Source organism: Melospiza georgiana, chromosome 3 (assembly GCF_028018845.1).
Source record: "Melospiza georgiana isolate bMelGeo1 chromosome 3, bMelGeo1.pri, whole genome shotgun sequence".
Taxonomy (NCBI): Eukaryota; Metazoa; Chordata; class Aves; order Passeriformes; family Passerellidae; genus Melospiza; species Melospiza georgiana.
Window position 1 is genome coordinate 35,357,321 of NC_080432.1, and position 11,531 is coordinate 35,368,851.

The 11,531-nt window shown below is 47.8% G+C and overlaps 1 protein-coding gene across 1 annotated transcript; it reads left to right on the forward strand.

The window, feature by feature from the left end:
• The first annotated feature begins 2,026 nt into the window (after nt 1-2,026).
• BATF3 (basic leucine zipper ATF-like transcription factor 3) lies at nt 2,027-7,075 on the forward strand. The gene is given in 4 exon segments (XM_058020999.1): nt 2,027-2,084; nt 2,087-2,124; nt 3,405-3,509; nt 5,936-7,075. Coding segments are annotated over 4 exon segments (387 nt in total). The 3' UTR covers nt 6,122-7,075.
• The last annotated feature ends 4,456 nt before the right edge of the window (nt 7,076-11,531 follow it).

Below are 11,531 nucleotides of genomic sequence, written 5' to 3' on the forward strand. Positions count from 1 at the left end.
TGTACTTTCTGAACAAAGGGGATTACGAACTGTAAAGAGGAAGCTCCTCTTCCAGAAATCTTCACATGGACCCTGATGTCTGTTTGGAAGCCTGGGTGCTCTGAGACCCAGTTCTGACACGTGCCATTCTCCAGGAGAGCCATGCTGTGCTAAGCTATGATCAGAAACCAGTCTGCATGTGTGTAGGCTGCTTCAGTGCAGACAAAAATCACTGATAAACTGCCGTTATAAAATGTAAGCTCAGCTGACTAAGCTGCTTTCTGGGCTGATTTTCTCTCCTGCACAGAAACACTCTGCCTTTACTGCTGCACTACCTGGAATTACTGTGTAGGCATTTCTACAGATGTACCAGAGATAGCTTTAATACTAAGTAGAAACTTGTTCCCACAAGCAAATTTTGACTTGTCATTTCCTTTGTCATTTGTTCTGAACAAGAACAGACTATTCAGGCTCAAGGGGACTGTCCCCTGGCTTGTCCCATGCTTGTGTTATCCTGGAAACCTTATTCTGCAGCTGCTGGGAATTACTCAGTGAGGTGGATATTTACTCGGGACTAATAAATTCTTGGTGAGCTGCTCATGATTTGATGCTGTCAGGTAGCTGGTGCAGGTGCCATTTGCAGCAGCATTGCTCCTGGAGCATGGAGTTCAAAGTCCCTCTGTGGAAGGGGACTTTCTTTCCCACAGATCACTCCAGAGGGCTGTTTAGGTGTTTTATCCACATGGTTCATAGTAAGAGAACATACCTGTTCCCTGAGCTTGTGAAAATACTGCCTTCTAGTCCTGTTTATTTCAACAGAGCTAGAGCTACAAAGGCAGCAAGATCCCAATGCTCTCTTTTTAAGCAACTGTCCCAACTAAGCCTGTGTTTGTGCCCTTGTGTACTGCTTCCCTTTAACTGCACGAGGTGTAGTTAGGCTGTTTCAGAGGAGCAGTTGAGAGCAATTCACCCTCTAATAGCCCTCTGCCTAGTCCAGGAGGTGCTGGTCTGCATCCCCTCAGCTGGAGAATGGCACTGAACCCACACCTTACTGCTGCCTCCATGAGCAGCCCTTGGTGAACATCCTGCTCTTGGCACATTGGATGGCAAAGCAAGAAAGAAGCAAGACTGTGAGATGCTTGGGAGAGACCCAGCACAGTCAGGGGCTGCAGGTTAGGTCAGGGTCTATGGCAAGTGTTCTTCCCAGCTGTGGTCACCAGCCACCTCCCCAGGGCTGTTAGGGTGGCAAGACTCACAGGGACTCGGTCCTCCAGGGTCGGAGAAGCTCTTGGAAAAGTGCAAAATCAAATAAATTCATGGATAGCCTGGAGGATTGAGACACAAGCTGCTTTGAGGTGGAACAGCTGGGGAGAAGCCCTTCAAACCAAGGAAGTCATGCTCAAGCCTTGTAGTCACAGTCCCAGAGCCTACCAGGAAACATGTGGCAGAGCACAGGCGTCACTTTGACTCTTGGACTTGGGGGAGCATGGTTCCCTCACCTTTAGCATGAACTGTTCGCCAGATCTTCCTGGAAGGATAGTCTATATTTACTCAGTTTGCCAACTCTATAACTTCATCTAAGCTGGATGACTCAAGCTGCTGAGGAAACCAGAAAAAAAGGGAAGTATCAGATTTATGGAGATACCTGGGGCTTTGTGACCGACTGCCCTGCAGTTGGGGGGCACACACCCTCCTCTCATGGCCATGTGTTCACCTCTGTGAGCTGAGCACAGCCAGGAGGGTACAAATCCTTTTGCAGAAGAGCAAGGATGTTGAAGTAGCTGTCAGTGCAAACACTCCCTTTCAGAGCATGAGGCCAAGGTAACTGCAATTAAAATGCAAAAAGGTATTCTGAGAGGTAAAAGAAACTGTGTTCTGTTAAAATACTCTCGACAGAATAATGGAAGAGAAAGATTTTTGTCTGCAGCCACTGTATTTCCAGCATTCTTGGTCCGGCTTTGCCTTTACAAGAAGTCTGTCGCATTTCCTTATTATTTAAAGGAACAGGGTGAGTAGCGAAAGTGAAAATCGCTTTATCCCAGGACGGATGCCGTGTCCTCACACCCACGATCCCGGGCTGAGCTGGCTGTGCCGCATGTGGAGCTGCCGATGTCGCAGGAGCGCGGCGTGCAGGAGCGGCCGGAGGTGAGCGGCGGGGAACACACGGGCTCCGGGGCAGCCGGGAGAGCACAGAAACTGCGGGGAGTTCAATTCTGCAGGCGAAGGAGCGAGTCAGGCCGCCCGAGGGGGCGTCGAACCCAGCCGGCCCGCGGGGCTGGGGCTCTCCGGGGGGATTTTCAGGCAGCTCCTGCCCGGCAGCGCCGTGACCCGGACTTTCCGCGGCTCCCGGCGGTCCCGGGGGGCGGTCCCCGCGGGGAGCAGCGCGGGATGGGGCGGCCCGGTGGTCCCGGGTTCCCGGTGCGGGCGGGCGCCATGTGAGGGCCATGTGGGCGGCGGCTCCGCCCCGGGCGCTCCGGCACCTGGCGGCGGCACCCCCGGCCCGGGGCGGCGCGTCCCCTGCCCCGGCCCGCCCCTCCCTGCCCTTGCGCTCCCTTCCCTCCGCTGCCGGCACTCGCACCCCCGCGGGCCGGGGGAGCCCTGCGGGCGGCTCGGCGGCGCCGGCATGTCCTGCGCCCTCCCGGCGGCGGCGGCGGCGGGGGCCAGCGCGCTGTCCCGGGGCGCGGCGGCCGAGGGCGGCCAGCAGGTAGGCACCGGGCTGCGGAGGGCGGGCGGGCACATGGGGCTGAGTCACGCCGGGCAGCGCCGCGCCGGGGGTGCCCCCTGCCCTGGGCATCGGCCCTTCTTTTCCCGGGAGGCGCCGCCGTGCCGGCTCTTCCCGGGTGGGAGCGCGGGCGGTGCGCGGAGAGCGCCGGGGCACGGCCAGGCAGCGGCTCTTCCCCAGCCGCGGGCAGCCGGGAAGGCAGCAGCGCTTTCCTGCCCGCTGCTCGCACCTCCGCCCGTCGGCCGCGCCGGAGCGAGGCAGGTGTAAAACACTGCCCGCCGGCAGAGCGGGAGCGCCGGTCCCCGCTCGGCTACCCAGCTCCCCCCGCAGCAGCAATGCCCCTGCCCGCGGGGCTCTGCGGCATCCCCGGCAGCCTGCCGTGCTCCAGCTCCCCCCAGCAGTAGCAGTGCCCCTGCGGCATCCCCGACAGCCTGCCGTGCCCCAGCTTCCCCCATCAGTAGCAATGCCCCTGCGGCATCCCCCGGACAGCCTCCCGGCTTCCCCCCCTCCGCTTCGGGCCCGCCCGTGCACCGGGGCCGAGGGATGCGCTGCTGTTTGCAGGGACCATGAGGTCTCTGGGAGACCGAGCATCAGCGCTGTAAAGTTGGAAACGTTCGTTCTCAGAAAGTTGCACACCCGACTTCGGGCACCTTCTGTGTGCACCTTGCAAACTAGCGAAGTGTTTCTGGATGGTGTCTTCCAGAGTCGGGAAGAAGATGACAGAAAAGTAAGGAGGAGAGAAAAGAATCGAGTTGCTGCGCAGAGGAGCCGGAAGAAGCAAACGCAGAAAGCAGATAAACTTCATGAGGTACTTGGTTCTTTGCAGGCATGGCTTGGGTACCAAGCACAGGACTTTACAATAAACTAGAATTCTTAAGCAGGCATGGGCCTGTTTTCACACAATCCTGCTCAGAGAGATGTGGGTGTGAGGCACTGAAAGCGTGCTATGGGATGCCTGGTCGGGTACTCCAGACACTGATGCTGCTCTTGGACAGTGCAGCTCTGCCTTCAGTGACACTGCTAGGAAGAGAGAGACGTGGTCCAGCCCTTGCCTCGTCCTCCCTCTTTTGCTCTTCCTGTGACCCCCAAAGAATGGGATCACAGGGCTCCTTTGGGCTAAACCAGAACCATTTTCTTCTGTAATAGTGTTACGCTTGTCACGTTTGCTGTGACAGTGGATGAATTCTTGCTGTCTTACAAGGCAGAAGGTGATGGAAGAGGAGGGGACCATGCAGTGGCAATGCTGGCTTAAATAAATTCTAGAACTGTGGTGTCATCAACAGGATTCCCAGACATACCCAGTTGAAAAAGCTTCTTGGGAACCTGTAAGGGTGAGAGCTCGGCTTGGCTGGCTGTTACACTTGTATGCCTTGAAAAGACACAGTGGGTGCTCAAACAGATGAAATGAAAGTAATTGATTCTTACAGAAGCTCTTCATATCACAATGTGGTGTGCTTTTCTTGTGTCCCAGTGCAAACACTGGAGGACAGGGATCCCTTTTCTCTGATTTTGGATGTTAGCTCACACCACAGTGCTCTTGTAGCCAGGTGTCAGCTTTTGGGCCAGGTGTCACTTTTGCAGCACAAAACTGACTGCCACTGTGGCTGAGTCAGTTGCTCAGCTCTGAAGGTTCATCATGGGCTTTTTTCTTTCTCACTGTGCAAGGATTTGCCAGCAGTTAGCAGAGACTAAGAGGGACAGTGTGGGGAGTTTTGGGCTTGGTTTTTCCCAGATCTCCTCTGAGTCAGCGCCTGAGAAAGCCAGGTGCAGGGTAGTTCTGAAAAGGGGTAAGCCCTGGCTTTTGTGGAATTATTTTTGGGCCCTGTGCCATCCTGCAGCCTATCTGATGTTCCTCCTGAATTTGAGGATCTTCCTCGTGCTGGGAATCTTCATTTTGAGGCATACAGGTTTTGCCAGCTGTAGGCACATCTGGTTGAATGAACATTCATTCTTAGCAAGAACAACGTGACAGTTTCACCCCTGAAAATGAGACTGAGCAATGGGACAGCAACATTTATTCCAAAACCCAGGACCATGGGGTTTGGGGCAAGAAGAGATGAGCAGAATGACAGTGGGGGTAAGACAGCTTGGCTGGAGTTTGGCTCCAGTGCTGTGTGCTGTATTAGGAGGACTGTGCCTGTTTCACTCTGTGAGAGGAGGCTCAGGGGTGTGAGGGAGGGCCAGGGGCCCAAAGTTCTGCAGCAGACGGGAGCAGAGGCAGTGCCAGGCTGCCCAGGACAACATTGCATGAGAGCCTCTCCCTGCTGCCTTTCAGGCACGTGTAGGCTTTGAAGTTCTCTCTGGAGCTTTCCCAGGGAGGTGAGATTGAGTGGGTGGATGTTGAGCCTTGGGCCAGTAGTGAGACATCCATCTGCAGGTTTCCAGTGGGCTGGCCCTGAACCTCCCGCTGTCTGCTCTTTGGGATGGGAAGGCTTAGAAGCAGGGACACTTGGGACACACAGTTATCAAAAAATGTAGCACAGGAGTCTTGCATCCATCACATGCATGCTGCAGAGCAACTCAAAATTCCTCTGCAGTTAACAGCAGCTTGTTTATTGCCAGAGAAGCCTTAGCTCAAAAGCAGTCAGGTCAGGGATAACCAAAGGCAGTGGTCTGGCCTTCTGGAGACAGAATGAGTCTGGCCTCAAGCTGGCATGATGCTTCCCTCCTCCTGAGTTCTCAGGCTTCTGAGAAGGTGGCTACAAGCTCTGGCAGGCCTGGAGGAGAGCGCTGGACATGCTGTGCTAGCCTGGATAAATGGCTTTTCCCTGCACTGCCCTGGGGCAGGGGCTGCCCTTCTCTCACCAGCAGTGCCAGGCACTGGGTTGGGTTTTCCCAGCACCTCTCAGCAGTCAGTGCTTTCATTCTCTCTGACCTCACCGTGCAGAGTCCATCTTGGCCCTTGCCATCAGAGGCAGCCCGGGGTGGAAGAGGCCACCAGGGGACACAGCCATCCCTGCCTGCAGCCCTGGGCTCCTGGGGACTCTGAGGGCAGGTGGCATCTCCTGGTCTCTAGGGCTGTGAAAGGAATCCCAGTGTGCTCAGGGCACAGGTTGTAAAGCACCTTCCCTGTTCCAGCACCCAGGTTGGGTCTGTCTTTCTCTTAGCACTTTGTAAGTTGTACTAAGAAACCACACTGTTTTTCTACTGTTATGTGAATGTACTCGAGGTGGAAGCACTGAAAGGAATGTTTTGACTGTAAGTTGTTGTTTCTTTTCTTTCCCCTCCTTCCAGGAATATGAGTCTCTTGAGCAAGAAAATACCTCCCTGAAAAGAGAAATCGGAAAGCTAACAGATGAAATGAAACACTTGAGTGAAGTGTTGAAGGATCATGAAAAGATCTGTCCACTATTGCACTGCACCATGAACTTTGTGACCATACCAAGGCCTGATGCACTTGCCAGCTGCCTACCAAGATGAGTGCTCTCCTCAATCACCTCTCAGTGTGATGTGTGAAAGTGCCATTAACGGGAGGTTTCAAGAGCTGCCGCAGCTCTACTCCACGTTGAATTGTTACAGTCTTCTGAATCTCAGGAAAACACCAGCATGGAAAAAAAGACAATTTGAACAGCAGCTTCTAACTTGGTAGACTCTTCAAGCCATGGTTTTGCCTTTGGAAATGTCAAAGTGCCGTGCAGCTCACTATGGAGCGATGGAGTGTAGACAGGGAAAAGTACCAACCCCAGCCTGGAATGCCTTCCTCCCACACATCCACTGCCAGTAACCCTTTGTCACTTGTCACCCATGCCTGTCATGATCAGGCTGCTGGGTTTTATCTCTCTAAACAGGTTTGGTTAATAAAAGTGATGTCTCATCTCTATAATGTTCTCCACCTTCTTCAATAATCGATGTCTTTATAGCATCTCTGCTTTTCATTTGCTGGTTGATGCCAAAGTCTAATGCTAATTTTGCTGTTAGTTGTTCTATTATTTACTTATCGCCTCTTCATTGGTTCCTCTTTTGAAGTGTGTGTAACAAAAGGGTTTTCTTAGTCTTTAATATTCCAAATCATCAGCCCTACTGGCATTAGTCCTTGGAGTATTTTATATCCTAAAATACGGCCTGGTCAGTTTCTGATGGTGATTGTCTGCTCTGTGTGGAAGAAAAGCAAACAGAGTTTGATGGTTTTAAACATTGTTTTGAAAAGCAGATTTTAAAATTTACTCTCTTAATGCACCCACTGGAAATGAACAAGTATCTTCATCCTTCCTTCGTCTTGCTTATTGCCTCTGGAAGATTTTGTCTGTGGATTGAGTTTTGCTAAGCATTTTGTTCTATGTCCACACTGAAGGTGTTTGATAATTGCTTGAAAGAAAAACATTCTGTTTTTCTTTTTGGTTACAAAAAGGAAGTACGATTGCAATGTTATTGAGAAATACACAGAAAAATGTGTTTACTTTCTCTGAAGATTCCTAACAGTGTCAACCTCTTGAAATGTGGATGCTGTAGCTTGGGAACCAGCAAAGGGTCTTTTTCTCACAGTATTTCACAGTCAAAGAGCACCTTCGGATAATAAAAATCTCTTCCCTATTGCCAACTCTCTCACTTCAGCATTTGGAATTTTTTTTCAGTTAAACTCATGGGATTAATTTCTCCCCTCACCAGGATCACAGTATTTATCAGCAGAATATGATCTGAAATGTCTGGATGTTAATTTTTTTAACTTTTTTTTTAAGTTTCTTTAGTAGAATGGTGCATTGCTGATCACTGCCAAGATAGAATTTGGAGAACCATGTAGTCAACTCTGCCTTCTAAAGGGCCCTCTTGTACCATTGTCTTAGGATAGAAACTCCAGATGAGCTGTTGGCTTCTTTAAATTATGTGTTAGGTTGTTCCCAAGAGAATTTCCAGAATTTGCATCTGCAGCCTAAATGCTCTCTTCAGAGTTCCTTATGGTCCCATAAGAACTGAGTCATCCCACAGAGAGAATCTGCTGCAGTCTCTCCCTAGGAAATCAAAAGTCTCAGTACAGCTCAAGATTCGAATTTTGGGAAATGTCCTTGAAACTGCTCAGTGTGTCACCCTTAAGAATGGAAGATGTCCTATGAATATTCATCCACACACCACATTCCCTCAGGCACTGGATGCCACTGTGTAATCTGGGCAGAGTAGAGGTGTAATGGAGAAGGAGTGGCATGGTGGAAATGAACAACATTCACTCTGGAAAAACCTGTCACAATTTAGGATGAGAGGGAAAAATTCATATCTCTTATCTAGGTTTGTGCAGCTCACTGGGAAGTATCTAATTGAGGTCAGGACTGTACAAAGCTGGTCTCACATATGGAGCTCTGTGGACCCTCAAAAATGGGAGGAAAGATCAACTAGTCCAAGACAGTCCATCCCAGCAGAATCCTTCTAAAGACTTTTGTTCCACAGATGCTCTCTTCTAGAAGTAGAAATCTAGTTCCCTGTGTGAGATCCTCCTCCTTACACATGTATTCTTCTAGACATCTGTCTAGAAACTGACTCCAGCTTGTCACTTGGTGTCATATCCAATCCTGTGGTAGACTCCCCATCAGTAAGAATTGTTCTTGTTCTGCAGTTAAAGTTTTAATCCATGGTCTCTGCACTGGATTCATTGCTGTATTAATTGTACAATGTCTATGCAGAGTGTACAGGGGAAGACAGCAGAATTCCCAGCAATGTTGTGTGATGGAGACAACAACCCGAGTCCAAGAATATGCTGCTGTTCCTTGGGAGGGCTGGGAGCCCTGTGGGAGCCCTCACTGTCCTCACTTTTCCCCCACAACCTCAGGGTACTACTCCAGCTCTTCCTGTGCATCATGTCCTTTAGTAACAGTAGGGCATGGGTTGCTTCTTCCTCCATCTCTTGCATCACTTTTTTTTCCCAGGAATATTTCCAAAGGGCCTTTTGCATCATTCTATTTGATAGAGGCACTAAGACACTTCACCAATCAGTATATTGTGTGACTGATGTTCAAAGGCAGCTGGGAGCCTCAAGTAAAAGAAGTGAACAAAATTAGTATCCCAAGCCACTTAAGTCCAGCATTCTGATATATTTATAGAATTAATGTGATAGCTGAATCATGACTTGACAAAGACCATGAGCTGTTAAAGGCTTCTGTGTCCCTGCACATACAGATTATGCTTTTTGCACGAGCTGTGTGTAAAGATATTGATTTACAGGAAACTTCAAAACAGAAAGCAAGTTCTGGAGCCTGGGATAATTTTTACATGAATAGGGAACCAGAAAGGAGAACAGAAAGGAAAAAGGCCATTTGTTAAGGAAGCAACAGAAAATTCTTTTTCAGATCCAAACCTCTCCTTTCGCAGCAGTGTTACCCCATGAAAAAAAAAGGTTTCACATCTATATATGGCTAAAATCCCACTTGATGTACTGTAGCTTCAAAAAGCTTCCAGTTGGTTTGACTTGTTCCCCACAAAAATGTGGTCTGTATCACATCCACATGATTTTCAGATGCAGGTGAATAGGGGAGATCTTTTCTATATTCAGATCAGGGTTCATGTGAGGTGCACTGTGAACTGCAGTCTTATTTGTGGATGTGTCATGTAGATGAGGGTTGCTAACAAAGCTGGATTTTGCCTATTAAGTTCACAGTGAAGGTTACAGTTTGTCTAGATTCAGTTTGATTTCTTTTTTTTTTTTTTTTGAATTTTCTATGAGTCTAATGAAGAAGCAAAGTGCATCCTACAAGTTTACAGACCAAAATATTTCTTTTAGGAATAGACTGGGTCCAATTCAGCTATTTATCTATTATTTTCTTTTGGATTTAGTTGGGTCAGATTAAAAATGATTATATTTTAAAAATTAATTTTAGCCTCCAAAGCTAAAAAAATCAACAGAAAGGCAAAGTCAAGCTTCCCATTACTGCTTATGTGACAGAGATCAATTGTTGTACCTCAGGAGAGCTTATTAGAAAGTCTTGCTCCTTCCCACTGGTATTTTACATTCATGCCTGTGAACATTTATAAGTCCTTCATGTACTTATCCAGTCTCACTGAAAGTACATATTTAAAAAAAATAAATTAAACCAGCCTGTTCTACAGACTTTGTGTTCTTTGCCCTGGTACCAGTTACGGTAATTTAGTGCTCCTTCTGCAATGCCTCCTGATCTCATCTGCATTTGGTACTTTCACTAGCCTTTGTAGTTCATTATTTTAAATGCCACTTTTTTTTTTTTCTTCTTCCTGTATCCTTCTGTTTCCACACAGCTTGGTAAACTTGCCTTAATGGAATCAGTTTTACAGGATCAAGGCTGATCTGTAGGGCCACATGGAAATTGCACTTCACTTGTATACCCTGTATGTGATTAAAGGCTCTGATGTGTGCCTTGTTTGGTCACACAAGTATTAAGGAAGGTGTCAGTACAGTCTTTTAAAAAGTACTTGAAGGTGGCATAACCTTTACTTTAGCCTATCAAACCCATGCTGTTTCCTGTCCATAGATGAATGCTTTGCTGCTTGGCATTTGGGGTTTCCATCTGTGAATCAGTCTTGAATTTCTGTCTCAGTGAAAGTGATAGATAAAACAACCATTAAAAAAATCCCTTTTCTTCCCATCAGTGCAGTGATATAATTCCTGTTACAGGAAGGAAGCATGTCTGATTAGCAGGAGAAGTGGGGGTGTTATCTTCTGTCACAAAGACTAAATGCTATTCTCTTTATAGGAGGGGAGGAATTTTCTGTTTGTAAACCCTGGGTTACTGTCAAGTGGTCATTGGAGAAACATCTTACATGTACAGAGAGCATGTGGTATGGGCACACATCCAAAAGGGAGGGAAAGAATGTGGGTTCATTCTTTGCAGAAATGTGGGATTTACCTCAATTTCACTGGAAGTAGAAACGGTCCTACAGCTGCCTCAGAGGACATGCAGTCCTTTGCTTACTCACTTGGGTAATATTTAACTCAAGAATAGCTACAGGCTCACTGGAAGTGGGCACTTCTTAATAAAGAAACTGTACTAACAATCATCCCTGGGATTGCATGCTCCATTTCTGGCATTCTTTCAGATATTTTTTTCCTACATAGCTCCTATGGAAAAAAACTGTAATGGTAGAGTAGGAATCTTTTCTCACTGCAGAATTTTGAAATCATGACATCAAATGTATTGTGAAAATAGCTGGCATAGCTTTTGAAAATAACTTGTTTCCTGCTAATTATGAGTTTGGTCTGCTGTAAAGTAATCATTACTGTTCTCTTTAGAAGTGGAAAAACTTAACCACAAAGGTCTTGGTGTAGAATAAAAACATTGGTTCGTGGAGTCAGTGCTGAATGGCTTGCATGCTCCAGTGTCACAGCTTATCTCATCCTGAAGCAGCTTCTTCATGGAGCCAAAGAGAAAATGACATCTGTAAAACCTGTGTGTGCTTTCAATTTGCAGTAGGAGAGCTTTTATTGTATGTGTTTATGAAGTTCTACAGGCTGCTGGCAGAGCTTGCTGCACCCCTGTGGCTGCAGTCCAGTGAAGTCTGCCCAGACCATTCCCCTGGAACACAGGGTGGGTACATCTCCAGTCAGGTGGAAAAGCTTTCTCCTTTCACTGTCATATAATGAGCTTATTGTCATGTTTTCATTATTCTAAATTATTAAAATATCAGAGCTCTTGACATTCTAAGCAAGGGTTGTAAGTAGTCTCTCTTGGGATAAGCAGATTATTAAAATTTGTCTTCCCATTGTAAAGTGAATCTTGAGAGTACTAATTTATTGTCTGTCTCAGGTAAATAATTGACAATAAGGAATAAGCAACAAGACACTGCTTCAATATTTGATGCAATGCCATATAAGATACAATTGCTTCAGCTGGAGAAGTTGTGCAAGAATTGAAAAATAGGACTAGCTATTGAAAAA